This window comes from Sceloporus occidentalis, unplaced genomic scaffold (genome assembly GCF_023333645.1).
Source record: "Sceloporus occidentalis isolate IW3139 unplaced genomic scaffold, rSceOcc1.0.p SCAF_2, whole genome shotgun sequence".
NCBI lineage: Eukaryota > Metazoa > Chordata > Lepidosauria > Squamata > Phrynosomatidae > Sceloporus > Sceloporus occidentalis.
The window spans coordinates 30,636,908-30,660,401 of NW_028316982.1; the positions used below are offsets into that span (position 1 = coordinate 30,636,908).

Consider the following 23,494-nt stretch of genomic DNA (forward strand, 5'->3'; position numbering starts at 1 on the left):
GCCCTTCTCTGTCACCCATCAGTGTAGCAATGCATTGTGAGAGGACATAGGAGAAGGTCTTCTCTATTGTGACACCCCATTTGTGCAATGCCCTTCTGCTGGCTCTGTTCTGGTGCCAAGTTATTACAGGCTTTGGTACCTACCCCCCCCCCCCACCCCCCGTATATGTACATGACTTTGAACTGTATTAACCCTTTAAGCAGTTTCTAATTATTTAATATGTTTTCACTCTGTTTAAACTATTTTTAAAAATCTGAATTGTTTTAAAATTCTATGATATTCATATGGTCCCCTTGAGATCCTAGGATAAAGAATGACATCTCAATCTGAAATAATTGCTAGGAAGAAAGTTAGAAGGTATTTTTGGATTTGTCACTCTGCAGGGTGAAGGAACATCTGTGGTGGGGATTTAAAGTGCAATGTCCACAGGAGATGGTTTATGATGAGATCACCATGGTAGTATGGCTGGACTCTTTGACACTCTTTTGTCCTGCTGGGCACTATATTGTCATTTCCCAGAATGTTGTTATATCAAGGTGAACATGAGTCAGCAGTGTGATGTGGCAGCCAAGAAAGCCAATGCGATTCTTGATTGCATCAATTGGAGTATAGTGTCAGGATCAAGGGAAGTGATAGTACCACTGTATTCTGTTTGGTTAGGCCTCACTTGGAATATTGTGCAGTTCTAGGCATCTCAGTTCAAGAAGGATATTGACAAGCTGGAAGGTGTCCGGAGGAGGGCGAAAAATCTGAAAACCATGCCTTATCCAGAGTGGGATTAGGGATCTGGGTATGTTTAACCTGAAGAAAAGACAGTTTAGAGGGGACATGATAGTCATGTTTAAATATTTGAAGGGATGTCATATCGAAGAGTGAACAGGCTTGTTTTCTATGGTTCCAGAGACTAGGAACTTTATCGCGCACTTTTTTTTTTGCTCGTTATGGGAACTGTAAGGCGACTCTCATGTGCATGTGCAACCAGCCAAAAACGGATTGTATCGCACACTAAAGCATTCTCCAAAAGGCCCTGTTCTGTCCCCTGGTGCCAAGCCGTCCCCATTCAGTGCTGATGGGCACCATTTTCCTCAGTCGGAAAACTTCCGACCAGAACATTTAGCACTCCTTAGCACTGAACGGGGACGGTTTGGCACCGGGGGACGGAACGGGGCCTTTTGGAGGATGCTTTGGTGTGTAATAAAATCTGTTTTTGGCTGGTTGCACACACACATGAGAGTCCCCTTCCAGTTCCCATAATGAGCAAAAAAAAGTGTGTGATAAAGTTCTAGGACAAGCAGCAATGGATTCAAACTATAGGAAAACAGATTCCACCTAAATCTCAGGAGGAACTTCTTAACAGTCAGAACTGTTTGACAGTGGACTATGCTGCCTGAGAGTGTGGTGGAGTTTCCATCTTTGGAGTTTTTTAAACAGAGGCTGGATGGCCATCTATTGGGGATGCTTTGATTGTGTCTTCCTGTATGCAGAGGGTTGGATTTGATGGCCCCCGTGGTCTCTTCCAAATCTATGATTCTGTGATTCTGTGAGGTAAATACTACAACATGACTGTTCTGAAGAGCATTTTTCTGGAAGGATGGGTGAAATAATTGCCTTTTTGCACATTTATTCACTTCATCTCCTGAACCTGAATATGGACATAATGCAGCTTGTTATTTATTATTATTATTTTGTTTGTTTGTTTATCCCCAAAGTGGGATACAAGGCGGCTAACAACATATATAAAACACAACAATTAAAATTGTACAATTAAAATCATAAAAATACAAAAAATTACAAATATAAAATTTAAAACATACCAAGTTAAAATTAATAAACTAAGACCAACCTTCCCGTCCCCCACTGTGGTCAGAAAACTGTACATTACTGGCTTACTCTACAAACGAAAAAATGTGTTTCATAACATGTGCATATATCAAAATTGCACAAATCTAAAATGCATAATATTATGCTTTAGTTAGTGGGTAGATGAGAGTTAACAGATGGATAGACTCAATCAAATAAGCCACTGTCCAGAGTTTGCAACTAGACCTGAGAAAGGCTGTTGATGACAGGGAGACTTGGAGATCTCCCATTTATAGGGTCACCCTAAGTTGAAATTGACTTGAAGGTAGTTAACAACAAAAATGAGGGTGTGTGTATGTAACTGCGTGAATTTCATAGGGTTTTTTTTTTTTAAGGCAGTGAATACTCAGTGGTGGTTTTGCCAGTTCCTCCCTCTGAAATATAGCTCACACCATCTGGTATTCATTGGTGGTCTCCCATTCAAATACTAACCAGGGTTGACCCTGCTCAGCTTCCAATAACAGAAGGTCCAACATTCACTTTAGTGGTGTCTACTACTATGTGACATTTCATCTAAAGTCATGCCACACCACAGCCACCAGAGATGTGTCGCTCTACCAAGCTTGCGGTTTGATTTCATAAAGCTTCTCATTTGTATTGGGGGATGATTTTTTCAAATATATACGTTTTTGGTGTGCATTTTTCAACTATGTGTATTTTGTTTATTTTCATTTTCATACCTAAATATATTTTGTGTACTAATCTACCCTGGTCCTAAATACCAATGTAGCTGTAGTTCTGTGTGGATTCTTTAACAAAATGTGGCGCTGCAGGATGAAAACATCCGATCCAACAGGATGAGGGTTAAACACTGGTGGAGTACGCTAACATAAGTTAATAGGTATGCCACTGAACAGCATGATATTCCAAGACAGCTGGAGTTTCCCTCCTCCCCATGCAGGCAGCCCACGTAGACTACATTACAGTTGTCATGGTTCTTAATAAAAAAAAATCATCTTGAGTCACCCCAGAGCAAAATGATTCGCACCAGGAAGAAGCTTTTCTCTCAAAGCTGAAACTTCCTCTGGATCTTTTAGAACCTATTTCCTAACTGCAGTATTTGCTGTGTATGAAGAAATGATTTGTTACAGATACCATGTGGCTCTCTGGCTCTGATACAATATTTGCAGAGTGAAATATGTGGCAGATGGTAAGGCAACAACTCTTGTCGTCATTCAAACAGGAACATTTTCTTTCATTTTGTTTATACTAAGGGCTATTCTGTTTCCCCACCACTGCCACCAAACAGAATGCTTACTCAGAGTTCATGATTCTCTGGCAAATTAAATAACTCAGACTTTAGTTAGTGTGTTTGATACCAAAGCAATACAGAAATGTGGTGCCTACATATGTTTAGAACCTGTATTTCTTTGAGTAGTCTTGTTAAAAACCATGTCTCCAATTATTTATATTTCTAGTTTGTTCCAAAGGACAAGAGCAGCAAGAAACAATTCAAAGCATGGGTGGATCTTGAGATGCTGTTGATCTCCAACTTCCATCAGCCCTAGCCAGGATGGCCAGTGGTCAGGGAAGCTGGGAGGTATAGCCTGAAAATATCTGGATTGCCCAATACTCCTAATCCCTGATTTAAAGTACAGGTTGAGTTTCCCTTATTGCTTGGCACCATAAGTATTTTGGATTTCAAAATTTTCAAACTTTTATTTTGGAATAGCTTTATTTGCATATATGTACATAAAGAGATAACTTGGAGATAGGACACAGGTCTACACACAATATTCATTTATATTGTATATGCACCTTATACACATAGCCTGAAGAGAATTTTATACAATTTTTAAAAAATTCATGTGAAATAAAGTTTCTGAACCTTCAGAAAGCAAAGATGTCACTGTCTCAGCTCCTTTTGAAAAATGTTTTGATTTTTGGAGTATTTCTGATTTCAGAATTTCAGATAAGGGAGACTCAACCTGTATTGATTTAGAGATCATCTACATTCAGAGTAGGGCTGCCTATGAGCTCTAATGTGCAACCTGTGTACCTCTCAACAAACAGATGGTGCTTTTAGCTTGGAGAGCACCACTCAAACTTGCTAGAACAGCTGGGATCTGGTTTCTCCATTTCCATTTTCCTTTGAGGAGAAGTAAAAAAGGAGAAAGTGACTAGCATTATCAAAATTGATGCAACTGACTAATACGTTCCTTAATGTGAGGTCAGGTCGGGGCCAAGGCAACCACATGCTGCGGCCCTGATCCAGGATTTTTCAGGTCCAAAAAGGAGCGGCAAAATGCCACTCCTTTTTGGGCCTGAAAAGAGGTGCTCTTCTGCACTCTTGCAGTGTACAGCGTCTGGTCACTGTGTCACAGGAATGCCCCAACTCTGCCTGACATCTGGTCAGTCATGTGGCATGATGCCGGACTGACGCAGAGTCAGGGTGTGCGGCATGCAGTCACCATGCCCCCACGCCACCGGGAAACTGGCTCAAACTGCTGGTCTGTTCAGCCCCTTACTTCCACCATTCCTGGTCCCAGGTCAGAAGTTATACATCTGAAACTGCTGGATGATGTGCTGGGGACCAAGCTTACATGCAACTTCACTGTGGTACATGCTGCTCTGAATTCTGTGCTCACTGTGCTTTCTGAATGAATCCCCAAATCCCCAAGAAAAGTTCAATTAAAATTAGACTGAAATGGTTTTAATGTAATAGATGCCAAACCCCAAACCATCTGCGGATTTAAATCATTCACCCAGAAAAAGTCAAAAGAAGACTGAGATTTCAAACATTGGATTGCATCTAGACTAAGGGTTTATTCAGAATGCTGAAAAGCCTTGGGAGTTGCGCCTGGGTATTGAGATTTTTTTTGCAACAGTCCAAATGATGCAGTTCCTGTTCTGGTCTATTTCTGGTGAATTCTTGGGGCTAACTGTGATATTTTAAACAGTGAGAAAAAAGTGTGTTTTTCCTTGCTTCCGGAACTTTCCAGTTTATTTAGGATTCATGTTCATTTCTGTCTCTATGATCTTGACTCCCCCATGTACTCTTGGGTGACAGCACTGATGACATTGTGAATGGGAGTGTGTCTATCACCAAGAAGATCTTCCTTCCCTGATGACACTTCCTGGGAGGAGAGAAGGGCCTGTCCACACCATAATTCAAGGAAAAGAAGAGAAAAGGACAAAATCCCAGGAATGAATGGATAAATGACTGGATGCAGGAATGAGAACAACATCTAACAATGGAAACAGAGTAGCCCAACAATTACAGTGGACCCTTGTTATATGATGGGGTTTGGTTCCAAGATCCCCCGTGTATAACAAAATCCATGGATACTCAAGTTCCATTAAATATAATGACATAGCAAAATGGTGTCCCTTATAAAAATGGAAAATCGTGGTTTGATATTTCAAATTTATACTTTTTTGGGAACATTTTCAAAATGTTGATGCTTGAATCCGTGTATAAAAAAATCCGTGTATAAGGGAATCTTGGCTGTCAGGAAGAGCCTTGAGTTAGTTGCACTTACTTCCCAGTGAAATCAGATTTAATTAACTTACAGAGCCATCCTGTGCATGTCTTGTGAATAATAAACCACATTGAGTGCAATGAGACCAATTCCCATTTACTTAGGTGGCAGGGCCATTGAAGTCAATGGGTATTACTTCAGAGTGGATGTACATATAAATGCACTGTGAATTTTCAAACCAATCCCACTAAAACAGTGATTCCCAAAATTTGGTCCTCTAAGTGTTTTGGACTTCAGCTCCCAGATGCCCCAGCTAGCTTGGCCAATAGTCAGGAATTCTGGGAGCTGAGGTCAAAAGCATCTGGAGAACCAAAGTTTGGGAAGCACTGCACTAACATTAAGCCATGATTAACTTTGTCCCATTGGGAAACAGGTGGATGGATAGATGCATGGATGGGTAGATTAGATTAGATTAGATTAGATTAGATTAGATTAGATTAATTAGATTAGATCTATAGAAGAATCTAAGAGGCCAGCCTTTCCTGTTCCATATCCTGTACAAAATGAAGATCAAACCTATTTCTGGTACCTGGGGAACTATTTATATTTTCTTCCTTAAAAATGAATTAGCTAATATTACTTGATTTCAAATGGAACTTTCATCCGTGGTGAAAGTGGTTTGGGGGAAAAAAATCAACCCTTTCCAAGGTATACAGTTCAGAGACAGAAAATATATGTATGAAACCACAACTGTATAATACTTTTAGGCTGTAACACAAATGTCACAGGACTTGCCCTCTCAGAAGTATCTCTGTCTTCAGCCTTGACATGTATGTGCCTTAAGTCAGTACCAACTGTGCTTTTGAATTTTTGGAACATGATTTGTTTCATTTATGTTGTGATAATGTGCACTAAACTTGTTCCGATAGCCAGCTTTTGAGGGATTTTTAAATTTTAAAATTTGCACATTTCTCCTGCTTATGTTTTTAATGGAAATGCCTGATTCCTTTCTTTAGCCAGAAGAAGAGGCTTTGAATTCAACCTGTCATTTCATCAAGGTTATGGAATCTATAAGATATCCCATGACAACCGTCACAGTGATGATAGCAATTCCATATCATACCACAGCTTGCTCAACTATGATTGTGACAACACAAAAGAAGCTCAAAAGGAAAGCAACAAAATTGAGTTCAGCACCATCTCTCTCGAGAACAGCTCCCTGCTTAAGGAGACAGTCAACAAGTGCAAGAAAACAGTTGGTACTGACACAAAACAAGACCTCAGCAAGGATAAGTTCATAGACTGCCTGCGTTCTGACAAAATAGGAACATATAAGAAAGAAGATATCAGGAATAATGAGAAATGTACTTTTTTTGAAGGACAGGAAAGAAGGCTTTCACATGAGGAGGGACGGAAACCAGAACTTTCAGACTGGGAATGGTGCAGAAGTAAGTCAGAACGGACTCCTCGACAGGTAGTGTCTTAATTTCATTTTGAAATCCTTTGTTATTTATATTTTCTTGATGGTCTCTTCTTTCTTCTAAGTCATCCAAGTTGTATCTGGAAAGAATCTAAGTATCTCTGTAACTGAGATGTATATAAAGCTCAATCAAAAGATTTATTTATAAGCCAGTCAAGCCAATGTACTTCAGTTTAATGGAGTGCATTTTTCTTTATTTCACTGGCAACAGGTAATCACCAAGTACATTGGTTCAACTGCATTGCAGATAAGAGACAGCCATGAATGTGTTTAACCTTAAGGTCTATTCCATAATATAGTTAGATTTTGGATTAATTAAATAAATTTTGTCAAAACCTAGCCAAGTTAGATTTGCTAAATTTATAAGCAGAATGAAATGTAATAGCACATCAAAATCCACATTTTTACAATGTGTTGTCTGTATTGCAGCCCAGGAAAGTGTGCACATTAAGGAATGATGTGCACAAAGATGCATGAGGGGTAGATTTGGAAAATCTTGCATGCAAAATGCTTATATTAGGGACATGTGCAGAAAAATGTGTACACATTTCACACTTTTCACACACTACATATATTGCACATTTGTGGGGCACAAAGACTTTTGGGTGGATGACCACAGATTTCACAAAATGGTGTAAATGTGGTCTAAAATAAGCATGCAGTCAGGGAAATGGGAAATCATCACAATTAACTTTAATTTATTTAAATTATCTATAAATTAGCTTCCCTTACACAATAAATCAATTTTCTTTCCATTTCAAGGACAGGAGTATTTCATATACCCAGAGGTATCTTGATTTCCAATTACTCCTAGTCATTTCCTACATTGTAGCAGCTCTTTCTTTTTCATATTCAAACTGCAATATTTCCTCACGATTTCTGTTGGTTTTTTTTTCAAGTTAGTGAATGAAGTTAACAGCAATTATATAAGCCCTATTCAAGTCTTCAATAAAAGGTTGAAAGTAAACAGAGAGAGGAGGGGGGAGGGAGCCAGCATGGTATAGTGGTTTAAGTATTGGACTAGGACTCTGGAGACCAGAGTTCAATTTCCAGCTTGGCCATGAAACCCACTGGGTGACTTTGGGCAAGTCACACCCTCTCAGTTTCAAGGAAAGGCAGTGGCAAACCTCCTTTGAACAAATCCATGGCAAGAAAGCCCCCCATGGGTTGCCAAGCTGGAAACTACTGGAAGGCTCACAACTACAAGTGTGTGTGTGCGTGCCCATGTGGACCCATGCCTTCAAGTCCTGTTGACTTATGTTGACCCCATAAAGTTCATAGGGTTTTCTTGGGCAAGGAATACTCAGAGGTGGCTTTGCCAGTTCCTTCCTCTGAAATATAGCCAACAGCATCTGATATTTATCAGTGGTCTCCCATCCAAATATTAGGCAGAGAACAAAGGGGAGGGCACATAAAGTCTGTTAAAAGATGCTTCTTTGTCAGAGGCTTTGTTAACTGAGGTATGCCTGGATACATCTATCTCTGTATAAAGACAGCTGCCATAATATAGTGGTTTGAGTGCTGGACTATAACTCTGGTCCCCCTCTTGGCCTTGGGTGAGTCACACTCAGTCCCAGGAAACCCCGTGATAGGATCCCCTTAGGGTTGTGACAAGTCAGAAATTACTTCAAGGCATACAATAACAATAAATGAAGAGAGGTGTGTAAACTAAGGCCCATTCCGCACGGGCCTTTGCAGCACCCCATCACGTGCTAGGGGATGGCCGAGGACCTAGCGTCCATACCGGCCTCACCCCTAGCACGTGACGGGGGCGTAAAAATGGCCACACCCTATACACACGGGTGCGGCCATTTTTACGTGCCAGACACTTAGTGTCCGCACGTAGCGTCACGAAAATGATGTGTCGAGTGCGCCATTGGCGCCTCGTCGCGTCATTTCCGCGATGCAAGAAGAAGCCCCATTTTGGCGCTTCTTTTTAGCTGCGCCGGGAAGCCTTGCGGTTTGGCCGCTGGGGCTTCTCAGTGTAACTAATGACAGCGCAGGCAGAGCGCTGCTTTTCGACGCTCTGTAACGCGCCTAAGAGAGACATATAAGCCTGCACTGGTCAGTCAGTCTGTTGCCATGTTAGTCAGAGTTTCTGAATGACTGAGTAATGAATGAACAAAACAGAACTTTAATTAGCTATGAAGATACAGAGAATAAACAGAGAGACACAGCTAGACAAAATGTATGAACACAGCTTGTAACATTTTGCATTCAGTCTTATCCAGAGAAGAAATTCTGGACTTTATTTTGTTGCTAAGCATCCTCACGCCATGTTCCTACCCGTGTCTTTTAATTAGCTCTGCACCTTGAATGACTTTTGAAGTGCAAAACTAAAAAAGTGTAAGAAATGATTAATGCTTTATGTGAAACTGTTCCATTGATCCACTGCTATTACCATACCAACATACCAGTCATTCTCTGCTGACTGTAAGATCAGTGTGGCACCCTTGATATGCAACTATAGTTTTGTGGTAGCCATTTTTCAGTCTTGGACTCATATATCTCCTGTGGGTCAGTAATGCAAATTTTCCATGCAAAAGACTTGTGTAGTTTGCCCTCCCAGGTTCTTGTATCAATCATGTAGGATTGTATCCTAGAAAAATGTCTTCCATGCCAATGCCACTCTGTGTGAGAAGCGTATGTGTGTTCATGACTAAGCCATTGATATTTCACTTATTTGAACAGGAGATGGAAGTGATGGAGGAACTAAAATCTGTGAGATACTGATGGAAAACTGGGAGATTTCCAGTTTTAGTTTGCTTCCCTTCAATTTTAATATTGTTTGTATCTGACAAAGGAGAGAAATTGGAGCTGAGCACTCAGTGAATTCATGGATATTCTACTGCTAACAATTAATGATTTAGAAGAAACACTTTACAGGAATATATTTTGTGTACTCACCTAGCTCTGCTATGAAAACTAAAGTGAACACCTGCTGTTTTTAAATCTCTGCTCCTTATTAAAAATGTTTGCATTCTGCTTTCCCAATGTTAAGCTGTGAAAGGGCATGCCAGGGCAGATATTCAGATTCAGCTCATGCCTATTCTTCTCAGTTATTTGAGACTCCATAATGCCTTGTCACCAATTCCTGGAAGTGAGAGGATGAGTCCCCTCTTTCTTTCTTTTTTTGGCTCCTAGCCTCACTTGTCCTTACCCCATCTTTAACCCTATTCACTGATTTAGTAGTAAATTCTGAAGTGCAGACATTTGTCATGAACTTTCTTATAGCTGTGCTTGCAAGGAAAATTCAAAAATCCAATGGTTGACTTGATTCATATCAACAAACATATTGCAGTAGTTTTCATTTCCACCAAGTGTGTGTCTTTTGCAAAGTAAAGAGTCCTAAGTACCCTTTCAGGACCAAGCAACTCCCAACTTATTTTCTATTACAATACGGGTGGCTCACAAAAATACATTTGCTAGTAAAATGTACCAGTCCCCACCATGCTCTGTGAAAACTGCAGCTGAACTCAAAGGTCATAGAAGGCCTGATGTGGAAAGAGTGTCTGCAAATTAAAAAGTCATGGTGCTTTGACCCTTTAAGCCCTGAATTTGCTACATCACTGCTCATAGGTCAGCTTGGTATGTGACCTTCACTCAAGGCCTAAGTTAATCAGCTCTGGTCCAATGCATGTTTTGTGGCGGGTTCTTAGAAATAAATCTCATTGCATTCAGCAAGGTTTACTCACTGTTGTATGAAAGACTGAAGCCTAAATAACTCTTTGGATCCTGACTCGTGCAGTAACCCAGCATTGTGCTAAACAGAGGCAAATTCCCCTCAAAGGCTCATAGACATGCCCAGATTTTTAACAAATATATGTTTATTATATTACAACAATAAAAAACAATAGTTAAAAACAACGTAACATTCACACAAAATCATCTTCTTGTGTTTTTACAGAAAAGTTAACTGACTTATTTGTTGATAAATTATACAATCTTTCCCCAATCATTACTTCCTTGAATTGCAACATATTCTGGTTCATTCTTGTACAGTCAGCCCTTCTTATACACGGATTTTTTATACACGGATTTAAGCATACACGGTTTGAAAATGTTCCAAAAAAGTATACATTTACCTTGATGTTCCATTTTTTATTAGGGACACCATTTTGCTATGTCATTATACTTAATGGGACTTGAGCATACACGGATTTTGTTATACACGGGGGATCTTGGAACCAAACCCCAGCGTATAACAAGGATCCACTGTATTCATAACCATCTTATCTTATAAATCCAGTTTTTTTTATAAGATAAAAATGACATATAGAGATATTTCTATATCATTATTCCAGTTCAACAAAATTTAAACATTATTCATTTTTCTCTTCTGCCCAGTATTCTTGAATGCATGGAAGAAAGGGGCAACAGCATGGTGATAGCACATGTTGTGCCACATAAAGTTCTCAGGTTCTATATGCAGCACCTCTATTTAAAAGTGTCTCATATCTCTAGAGAATTTGGAGAGCTGGTGCCAGTTTAAACAGATCAAGGCTAGACAATCTCTGTGGATCTGGAGGTTGCCATGCTCCAAAAACAAAACACAATGGTGGTGTTAAGGCATGCAGGAAGCATGTTATTATTTCAGTGATGCTCCCTGAATATATACAGACAAAAAGATAAATAAAGCCAAAAATATCCTTCTCCCCCCAAAAATTGCCCCACCCAGAGCAAACCAGTCTTCAGCTCTCACCAACAGGCAAAATGACTCACCTGAGGCTATCATGCTTTTGGACATATAAGATTACATGACTCATTGGGAATGATGATAATGCTTAATAAAGTGGAAGGCAGTAGAGAAAGAGGAAGATCAACTTCCTTTTCTTTAAATACTGGCACTGGCAGTATTCCAAAATGTCATATTAAATATAATTGGGAGATCATGGCATTGTGGTTCCATCACTATCTGTAAAAAGTCTTTGGATGTTTGGCAGAAAGATCCCACTGCCATAGCTTCCAGAGTGCTAGGAGGGCCAGCCACAAAAAGTACCTCTTGCCAAGATAGCTCTATGTAGTGATACTTAAGAACTACAACCTGCTGTCCATGTGATCAGTCTCTTTTATCCCAGAAACAGAGTTTATAATTTTCTAGTCCATGAGCAGTAAACTAATGACCTTCTAGATGATATTGGACTGTTAAGTCCAAACATCCCTAACCAGCACTGTCAGTAGCATGCAAGATGGAGGATCTGGGGCATTGTCATATGTAACTTTTCCAGACTATGCTGGCTAGGAGATTGTGCAAGATTTACTTTAAAAGTAACATTTCCAAATTCTGAATAGCCAGATGGCAGCTGCAAGTCAACAATATCTAGAGGGCAACAAGTAGCCCATCCCTGTCCTAAAGAGATATTTTCCTAGCTACTGATTGATGCCTGTACTTTCTCCCTTTCTCTGTGTTGCCTTTTATTCCTTTATTTTGTGATTCTCGCTCACACACTGCATGCATATATATATATATAGAGAGAGAGAGAGAGAGAGTCTTTGACATTTTGCAAATGTTGTCATGCCCCCATGCTCTGCTAGATCTAAAAACCCAAGGCTTCAGTCCACAAGGTCTATTTGCTTCCTGATTCCAGCAATAATGGGCAGACTGTCACAGTTCTGACATTCATTCTTTTGAATGAATGGGGCAAAGGAAGAAGAGAATTCTGGAGAGTGCAAAACAAAAAACCTAACAACCCCAGAACTGACTACTGTACCCTAGGGCAATGGCAAGATGGATGAACCAAGTATTTTGGTATGATTAATCACTGTTTTAGTACTCCAGTAAATTCCAAAGCATGTGGCATTTCCTTTCCTGACAGTTCCTAATAATCTTCTATTTTCAGCTTTTCAGTAAAGGCATGTCCGTGACATGCATCATAGAGAGAATTGAGTGATGCAACTATTGGTTATACGCACATACAGTATGCTCTTCTCTGTGATGCTTTGAAAATAAATACTCAAAAGAATAGCACAGTGATAATGTGCTTCAGAGGGAATTTTTAATATTTTCAAGGCAGTGCAGACATTAAGAAAGTATATCCCTGCCCCCCCCCCCAAAAAATCCACTTTTTCTTTTTGAGCCTACATGCAAAAATGGCCCATTCAATAATTTAATCAAACAAACCAGTAATTTAATCAAACAAGAGTGCAACAGTTTGATTTGTGTTCAAAATGCACCACACCTTGGGTTGCTAGAGTTGGAACACTACATCTGACCCTGAGATTTTGGCTCCAAACCCTGCAATCTAGGGATGATTCTTTGTGGTGTTCCAGGCAGCAGGTAATAGTGGCATTATTAAGCATGATATCTTAAATGGAGTGTGCCCACTGTATCATAGGGATTTGGTTCCATGGCCCCCTGTGGATACCAAAAACCACAGGTGCTCAAGTACTCTACCATTTTGTATGGCCCTCCACCATTTTATATACTGTACTTTATAAGGACTAGAGTCTACTTACTATTTTATATACAGTATAAGGACTCACCTGCTTAACTGAGCAGTCCCAGGGCAGAGGTGGAGGAAGCCTTTATGCACCAGCCTGAATATGGCACCTTTGAGCAACCCAGCCATCAGGCATGCATTCTTCAAACTACATCCCCCCCATGCATGAAATCATTGCAGTTGGGCAGCCATGCAGGCATGCAAAGGCCACCACTGCTGGGCGAAGACACTGCAACTAGGCAGCTATACTAAGATGCTGCAGCTGAGCAGCCATGCAAATGCTGCTGCCAGGCAGCCATGCAAAGGTGATACAGCCTGGTGAAGAGATCTCAGGATTTCTTTTTCTTTTTAATATTAAATTGTTTGAAGTTCATAGTGGATTAAATCTCCAGATCCAGAGCCTGTGGATAAGGCAAGCCCACTTCAGCCACCATTGCAGAGAATGTGGCATTCAAATTAGCAAACATCAAGTCTAACAAATGAAGAAAAATATACACACAGAGATTATTCTGTCACTTTGATGAATGGGGAAAAGGGGCCAGGCCCTGAGAGCTGGGACTCATAATCACACTTGAGTGGATATTGTAGTACTCCTTACAGCAAACCTATAACAAAGATCAAGGTTACTATCTTTGTCAAGTAGGACTTAAAACAAAATAACTGCATGTGTTTTCATTCAATAACAGCAATGCAATCAGGTTTCCCGCCAACCAACCATGACTTCCTCTAGGAACTGTAGTATTTATCTGTATGTTAAATTGTCAGGGTTCAATTGGTTATCCCCAACTACAGCTCTCTTTGTTGGCCTGGACAACTAATAACTGTATCCAGTCATCTCTGCTGTTCCCCAAGACTATGCCATTTCCTCTGCCATCCCATTTTTAAAGGACTGTATTTCTAGAAAACTTAAGGTTCCCCAGGCATGCTGACACTTTCTTCTAGTTTCTCATTTACTCCATTATCACACAGTTGCTCTCAGCAAAACCACCTGAGTTCACTATTAAAGGAAGTGATATAACAGCAGGGCAGCACACAGTGATCTACGTAAAGCCACCTAGTAGAATCATAGCAGAAATTATGTATAAGCCTAGGTGTCCTGATGTGTGGTTTAATCACTGTACTATACCAGCTCTCTTTATTTCTTTTCCTTCACCCAATAATTAGTTCTCACACTGTTATAACAGTGGCATGGCTTTATTTAGTTATTTATTAAAATAGTAATATGCTGCCTTTGGAAATACAATATATAACTACAAACATCAAAAGACAATACAGGCTGTGTATCCCTTAGCCAAAAATCCAGAATGTTCCAAACTGCAAAACTTTTTTTCATGGCTGGCTGAGATAGTGACACTTTTGCTTTCTGATGGTACCTTTTACATAAACCTTGCTTCGTGCACAAAATTATTTTAAGAATTATATAATAATAATAATAATAATAATAATAATAATAATTTGTTTTATTTATATACCGCTATTCCAAAGATCATAGCGGTGAACAGCAAGTAAGCTAATTAGCAAGTAAGCTAATTTGCCCCCAACAGTCTGGGTACTCATTTTAGCGACCTCGGAAGGATGCAAGCCTGAGTCGAGCTTGGGCCCTTTTGCTGGTCTTGAACTCGCAACCTTGTGGTTTCGAGTGAATGGCTGCAGTACAGGCATTTAACCACTGCGCCACCAGGGCTCCTATATAAAATATAAAATTACCTTCAAGCTATGTGTATAAGCTATATATGAAACATACATTAATTTTATGTTTAGACTTGGATTGCATCTCGAAGACATCATTCTAATGTATATGGAAATATTCCAAAATCTGGGAGGGGGAGGGAATCTGAAACATTTCTGATCCCACACATTTTGGATAAGGGATACTCAACTGGTAATACATTATTATAACAAGATTTCCTTTTTTAAAAAATCCACAAATGACCAATAACAATAACGCATCAGAAAATTTTCAAAGATTGTATTTCATTATTGTGACCTTAAGGAGAATGTATGCCAGGGTTTTCTTGGTAAGATTTGTTCTAAGAGCATTTTTTCATTGACCTGCTCTGAGGCTGAGAGTGTGTGACTTACACAAGGACACAAAGCGGTTTCCCATAGCCACCAAGTGGAGAGTTGAACATTGGTTTCCAGAACCCTAGGCAAACACCCAAATCACTACACCACACTGGTGGTCCTTTAAGTTTATAGAGGTAACTAAATCCTAGATCCAACATTCAACATTAATTAATTAATTAGTTTATGTATTATTTGTTACAGTTATATCTTGGCTTTCTTTCCAGGAGCCCTGGCGGCGTAGTGGTTAAATGCCTGTACTGCAGCCACTCACTCAAAACCATAAGGTTGCAAGTTCAAGACCAGAAAAAAGGGCTCAAGCTCAACTCAGGCTTGCATCCTTCCAAGGTTGCTAAAATGAGTATTCAGACTGTTGGGGGCAAATTAGCTTACAGTTGTAAACCGCTTAGACACTGCTTAGGCGGTATGAAGAGGTATATAAATGAAGCTTGTTTGTTGTTTGTTCTTTTAGTGAGCTCAAGGTGACTTACATCTCTCTCCTTTCCTCAGTTTTATCCTCACAACACTGAAAAGAAGGTCTATGTGAAAGTGAGTTACTGGGCCAAAGTCTTAAGTTCATGGCTCAGTGAGGATTTGAACTCTCAGTCTAACCGCTGCACCATGTTGGCACCATAGCAGAGATAGCGATTATGCAGACATGGGCTACATGCAGCTTGCCAGGATTACCCTTCATGCTGGAAAAACATACAGCCTAAAATGGTAGTTACATCAGTAAAAGCCTTCAGGATGCATGATTAGCCATTTAAGGGCTATTTTGCAACTGCCTTTGCCTGTGTTAGACTGGAAATTGTCTTTTTTCAAAGCTGGAAGCAATCTTCCGACTTTGAACAAACACAGGTGTAGCCAGCTGAGGTGGAGGTGGGGAATGAAAACTGAGCAGGTGCAGCCCTTGAATCCTGAATGCATGCATTTCTCAGCACTATATTATGAACTGTTTGCATAGTGGTATAGCAAATGGGTTTGGATTGCCAGCCTTTTTCCTCCATTTTCTCTTTAGTGTCATCTTGAGCTGGCAGAATCAGTGCAGTGTAATGTGCTCCTTATGTCATGATCATAAAGCATTTCTCTCTGATGGCAAACTCAGTCACTGCAATGCATTAGGTCAAATAAATTTGACTGAGCTTTGTTCTCTTACCCTTCCAAGCTACTTTGTACCATGGTAGTTTTCTGTTTTGTTTAGGGTTGCCAGATCTCAGGGCCTGGCCATTCTTCCCTGGTCCTCAGAGTGCAAGGGAAAAATCTCAGGGTGAGAGCACTCCTGTGAAAACTACCCAGAGCTCATTCTTGGATCATTATTGCTACAGGCTAAGCATGCCAGATCTCAGGGCCTGGCTCTATTGGTGCATCTACATGGTAGAAATGATGGAATTTGACCCTACTTTAATGCCATGGCTCCCTCCTATAATCCTGCGATTTTTAGTTTTGAGAGACACCGGGACTCTTTGGCAGAGAAGACTAAAGATCTTGTAAAGGTACAATTCCAAGATTCCATATGATGGAGCTGCAGCATTTAAAGTGGTGTCAAACTCCATTCTTTTTACAGTGTAGATGCACCCTCCCTCTCCAGTTTTTGTGGGTTATGTCCACGTGGGAGCCAGAGAGCAGATTCTCTAGTTCTGGTGGGCTCAGTTCAAGGCAAGAGGAAAGGGCCTTGTGCTAACCTTCTGTACATCTAGCAGAGTAACAGCTTGAAACAATGTGTAGGGCTTAATTGGTTTGTTGTTCCAGTTTCCAAACACTCCAGGGATTCTATGTTTTTACTTATTTTGCTTCATTCCCACCCCCCATTGTGGCACCAGAGCTTAGCCTCCACTATTCTTTGCATCCACCTTCTGGCTAGAGCAAGTAAAGGTAAAGTCTCCCCTTTACCATGGTGGGATACAAACCGCCGCTTTGCGGCGCTTCCCCGCCGCTGCCGTTTGCTCCGCGCGGGAGCTGCAGCAGTCAAACCGCGCGGCTCCCGCGCGGAGCAAAAAAGAAGCTCCATTTCGGAGCTTCTTCTTGCGGCGCCTCTATGACGTCGCGAGGCGCCTGGCGCGGACTCGCGACGTCATAGGCGCTGCGACACGTCTGGACGCTATGCGTCCAGTACGTAAAGATGGCGGCGCCCATGTAGAAGGGGCGCCGCCATCTTGTACGTATAGGATACGTACTAGGGTTAGGGGGGTGCGGAAGCACCGCCCCTTCCTAACCCTAGTACGTATCCTATACGTACTATATGGCGGTTTGTATCCCGCCCATGATTGTCAAGTTGTGTCCAACTGTAGGAGGTGGTGCTCATCTCTGTTACTAAGCCATTATCAAAGACGACTCTGTGATCATGTGGCCAGTATGACTGCACAGAATGTTGTTACCTTCGCACTGAAGTGGTACTTATTTATCTACTTGCGCTTTTACATGCTTTTCAACTGCTAGGTTGGCAGTAGCTGGGGCTAGTTTTGGGAGCTCATTCCATCACATAGCACTTGGGCCTCAAACTTCTGGCCTGCCGATCTCACAATCATCAGGGTCAGCATCTTAACTGCTGAGCCACCCATCCCTAGGTTGGATTAAATGTTCTTTATCACATCTCCCTAAGTAAGTGAGAAGCAATAATCCCTCCATTTCACCTTGATCTGGAAACAATCCCTTTAGCCAAGATTTCTGTCTTAATTTTCCAATAGCCAAATATATTCTGTGTGTGTGTGTGTGTGCTTGTGTATCTGTCTTTGAATGACAAACTGAGCAACTGCATCTCACATATAATGTATAGCACTTAGTGACATCACTAAGTTTTGGACTGGAAACTTTAGGCCCTAAAATGACCCTGAACCCTACTGCAGGCTGCCTGGGCTGCTATAGACAGTATAGTCTTGGCAGGATATTATAGACAATTTTCTGTTCAGAGCAAAGTCTAAGACCTTTTCATACTACACATGTATAGTGCTGTGATTCCACTGTTATGGTTCCATCCTATGGAATCCTGGGATTTGCACTTTAGAGAGGGATATTTACAAACCCCAAGATTCCATAGAAGGTAGATATGACACTTAAAAGTGAGATCATAGTGCTGTAATTGTGAATAGTGGCAAGGGTGCCTGAAAACTTTCTTTTCTTGAATGAGAACACTCAGGTGTTCATACAAACAGTGCTTCAAAGCAGTTAAAAACAGAGCTAGTGAGAGTGTTTCTGTTTTCTCCCCTGCCCAACACAGATCTTGGAAAACTTATTTCCATTCAAGGAAATATTTTTTTTAACTGCTAGATTTTTAATTATTGAAATTACATGCTCTGAGCAGCTATGTTCAATACTTAATGAATCAGGCTTAATGATATCAACATGTGCAGCCTGAATAAAATCAACTTGGCCCAAAGGCTTTAATAAAAAGCTAAATTTTTACTTGGCACCAAAATGATTCCAATCTTGAAGCTAGTTGGGACTCCAAGGAGAGGGAATTCCATAACCAAGGTGCCACAACAGAAAAGGCCCTCTCCTCTGTCTTCCCACAATGTATTTCCCCTACTGATGGGACCCCTCCAGTAGATCTCAATCCTCAGGCAGGGATATATATATAGAGGCACTCCTTCAAGTAGTGAGGTCTCAAGCTGTTTAGGGCTTTAAATGTTATTACCAGCACCTTGGCTCAGAATGGAAATGCTTGCTGAGACGCTGGAGATGTCAAAGTCCGTAGGCGGCTTCCCTGGGTCGGTGCGCAGTTGCGCAGGTGTCCACTTGAACCCAGGGAGCCGCCCGGCAGTAATAACAACAACAACACAGCCGCAAGCACAGTTCTTTGGAGGCAGACACGGAGGCGGGACAGGGGAGGAAGCCATGCAAGCCGGCTATATGCGTGCTGCTGCCACCAGATAGCAGTATTATTGTTGTTGTTGTTGCTATATTGATTTACATATTCATTTAAATATGAATTGCTTTTCCCAGTTTAAGAGCCAGCTTACAAAAGTTAAAACAGATATATCTTAAAATGTAGATTATACTAAAGTTAAAAATATAATGAAAGCATCAATAAAACTAAAAGCAGTGACAAACCACTAAAAAGAAGAACTTTAAACACAGCACATAAAAGACCCTTATCCCCTGAACTGTCAGCCTCAAAGATCTGCTAAAACAAAAATGTTTTCCACTGCCTATGGATGGACAGTAGCAAAGAGGTTGCCAGAAACTATAGGCAGGGCATTCTCAAACCTGAAAGCAGTCACCAAGAAGGCCTCCTTCCATGTTCCCACCAGATGTAACTGTGCGAGTGGTGAAGGAGATGTAAGGGCCTCCTCAGAAGATCTCAATCCACAGGCAGGCTCATATGTGGAGATGTTGTCCTTCAGATAACCTGGACTTGAGTGCTGATGCCTTCAGATAACCTGGACTTGAGTGCTGATAGCAAGTACATTTCACTTATCAATGCACTTAAGCACTCCCTAAGTAGTTTACAAAGTGTAAGCTAATTGCCCCCAACAAGCTGGGTACTCATTTTAGCGACCTCAGAAGGATGCAAGCCTGAGTTGAGCCTGAGCCCCTGGATGGTATTGAACTTGCAACCTTAGTGAGTGGCTACAGTACAGACATTTAACTACTGTGCCACCAGGGCTCCTCCAATAAGGGGAGATTATTCCATTATTTGGAAGGGAGAGCATATCAGGAAAGACCTCCTTCCACATCCTTTCACAATGCATTGCCCTGATTGATGAGACACACACAGAGGTGGTCCCCTCTATTGGAAAGCTGCACTTCTTTGCAGCTTCCACACCTTACATTAACCAAAAATATCCTTTTTTCAAAACATGAACAAAAAATTTAAACCAAAAGTGACTTTCTGGTGACTTCAAGTTTCAATTTGAAGACCCAATATGGCCCCTCGCAGAGGTGCATCTGTGTACCAAAGGTAACCTTTGGACCATTTGCACTAGTGTATACTAATGTTAACTGAGAGGACTCCAGATTTTGGATGAATTAAGAAGGTTTTATTTAGAAAAATGCAGAGTGCAATCACACACAGAAGATAGCAGTTCAAACAAACACATCGTACAGAGCTAACTGAAATGGAACTATGAAAGGAGATAGTGAGATTTGCAATGGTGTTATAATTCCCTGTCTGATTAGAAGATTGTGGGAAGCTGGAGTAGCTCAGACTGGGAGGTCTGAGAGCAACACGGAACATACAGAGCTGTGTATGAGGAATGGGCTGTATGCACAGAGGTTAGGTTTTGAAACCATATTTAAAACTTAAAACTAGCTCTAACTGATGGGTTATCTAGCCAGATAACAGAAGCTGAAAGACTTCTCCCAGGAATTGACAATGAGATTCCAGACTGATTGATGGCTTTAGTTTTGGGAGTTTGTTGCTTTGGCCAATAAGCCGACTTACCTCTTCCAGCTTCAATTCTGGGTCTAGGATGTAAAACCCGGGACAAAATGTAGGACAAAATCTAGACCAAACTGTAGGACAACTGCAGGACAAAACTCAGCCCAAAATGTAGGACATTTAAGAAAAATGGAGGGCCTTAAATGTCCTACATTTTGGGCTGAGTTTTGTCCTGCAGTTGTCCTACAGTTTGGTCTAGATTTTGTCCTACATTTTGTCCCGGGTTTTAGTGGACAATTATGGTAACCCTACCCTAGATGTTATCATAACTAAATCGCCACCAATCTATGCAGGATGCCACTGCCTAGATGCATCCTGGGTCGAAACCTTGCTCAGCCTGCACTTTTTCAAAGTCAGGGAGCTTCTGGGTTAAAAAAGTGAGACTTCAACCTGGAATGCATCTGGGCAGTAGGATCCTGCATAGATTGGTGGCAATTTAGTTATGATAACATCCGGGGGCATCCTGGATCCAGAATTGAAGCTGGAAGAGGTAAACCAGCTTATTGGCCAAAGCGATAAGCTCCTCAGTATAACAAAAACAGTGAATGGATCAGGATATCTCTGAGATAGATGGATCAAGAACTTTGTCTGGGGACACAATAAGAGGTAGGCATAGAGAGATTGGCTTACTGCTCTGAGTGTAAGGGGATCCTTTGTCTCAGGTTCTGAGAGTAAATGAAGATTACTTGGGGGAAGGAAGGAAGGAGTAGTTTAGATTTGATGGTTTTGATTATCTGGATGTACAAGTGCCTTGGGAAAAACAAGCCTTCTTTCCTGGGAACCTGACCTAGTGTTCCTGAAAGATCATCAATCTCTCAAAACATGCTATCTTCAGATATAAGGAATCCAAAATACAGTGTGGGGTATGCAGGAGTACTTAATAGTATCCACAGGGGATCGTGGAACCAAACCCCAGCAGATTCCAAGGGCCTACTGTATTTGCTGTGTTTGCCTTCCCTATTTATATAGGATGACTAAACTGCATTTCTAAATAGTTTTACATTACTGTAATATTAGAAATTTGGGGACTGATGAAAATTTCATTGGGAAAGCAGAATTCTTGAGTGGGGCCGTGCCTTCATTCCCCCCCACTCGGTTACTGCATTCCTGGCCCCTGAAGATTATTTGGTTGGAAAAATGGCCCCCTGATAACCCTGTACTTTTGCCTATCTCTGAACTGTGGGATAAATGTTCTACTGAGAATACAGACACTGACACATCTGAGCAAGAACACAAGTCCTCTGCCCTTTGACACTCCTTACATGCTTCCTTATAGCCTTGTTCTCCTACATCACCAGTAATAGCAAAACAGGAGGGATGCTGTGAGGTTCTTGTGCCAAGTAGGTTGTACCTTCCACATTTTGTTTCACCATGCTGGGGTTTGATGTGGGCTGCCCACAGTGCAGGTTTTTTTTTACAATAACAAGAAAATAGTAGTTAAAATTCTTTTTAATGTGTCGTCTTACCATGATCTAGAGCTCTCCATTGACAAATGCTGGAAAATTAATGAGACTCCCTGTCTCAGTTTCCAAAGCCTTAATGACTTCATGGTGAGAATCAGTGATTAGTTCCATTTCTGAAAAATGCACATATACCACACTTTTTGGAATGCAAAAGAATACAGAGGGCAAATCTTGAGGAGGATATGACTTCAAGTACATGTAAGTCACAGAACTGATTTTCTCTTAAATTAATTCTCAAGTGTCTGAGAAGGTGGTGTCTGATGAAAGGGGCGAGGGAAGCTTCTTCTCCAACAGAAGGACAGATGGTGGCACTCAGTGTAAACTTTCTAATCCTTCCCACTTTCTATTTTTAAAATTTTCTTTAAAAATCAAGTTTCACACTTTCAGTGTATTATCAGGTTTACATCTTATGGTTTATATTTTCAAAATCCTTACCCCCAGCCAGGAGTAATTCTGTCACTATCTTTGCATGAGGCAAAGATGACCTAGATAATTGATGACTGGCAGTGCAAGATCATATATAAGAGTGCATCTAGACTGCAGAAATTATGCAGCTTGACACCCCTTTAACTGCCATGGCTTCATCCTACAAAGCCTTGGGATGTGTAGTTTTGTGAAGCATCAGTACTCTGTGGCAGAAAAGGCTATATACCGTGCAAAACTGCAGATCCCATGATTCCATAGCATGGATGGATAGGATGGAGCTATGGCACTTAAAACAGTGTCAAATTGCATTGTTTCTACAGTGTAGATGATCCCACATCCTTTCATGCATTACTGTTGCATTGCTTCAGCTATCACTTGTACCAACAAGAACTCTTTGCAACTGGACATTGAGGATGTCCATATATTATAGGCACTGCATTACTGTTTAGGTTATTTTCATCTAACTACAGTGGAGTTGGAAGAGTGGGAGAATCAGTTCAGGGACAAACTGGTTTTCTGCTGAATTGATACTAGGCCAGCATGTTGGTCACTACCTGCCAGCAATAGATAGGACTATCCCACTACTGGCATGCTTCCTTCAATGTGATCACCCAGTTCTTGTAGTCTTCTTCTCTGAATCCTATTTTTAATTCTATTGGGCCAATACAGACAGAGCAAAATAAAGCTGCTTTGGGTCACTTTGGACAGATGCTGTTTAAATATGCATGTGTCCCAGGAGGCCAGAAGCTGTGCTAAAGCTGCGCTCCAGTCCTTAGAACTGGAGCATGGCTTTGGCATGACTTCTGGCTTCTTAGGACGCATGCATCATTGAAACAGCATACCTCCAAAGTGACCCGAAGCAGCTTTATTTTGCCCTGTCTGTACAGGTTTTATTGTTATCATTAAGCAATATTACCTTCTTTATTCATTACCTGTAACAAGTAAGACCTGCAACAAAACAG

General features: G+C 41.0%; 1 protein-coding gene across 1 annotated transcript in view; it reads left to right on the forward strand.

The window, feature by feature from the left end:
- GPR149 (G protein-coupled receptor 149) overlaps positions 1-23,494 on the forward strand; it is a 50,534-nt gene that overhangs the window by 8,123 nt on the left and 18,917 nt on the right. The window contains exon 3 of the mRNA XM_089507715.1: positions 6,299-6,756. Coding sequence (XP_089363841.1) covers positions 6,299-6,756 — 458 coding nt within the window. The remainder of the gene's footprint in view (positions 1-6,298; positions 6,757-23,494) is intronic.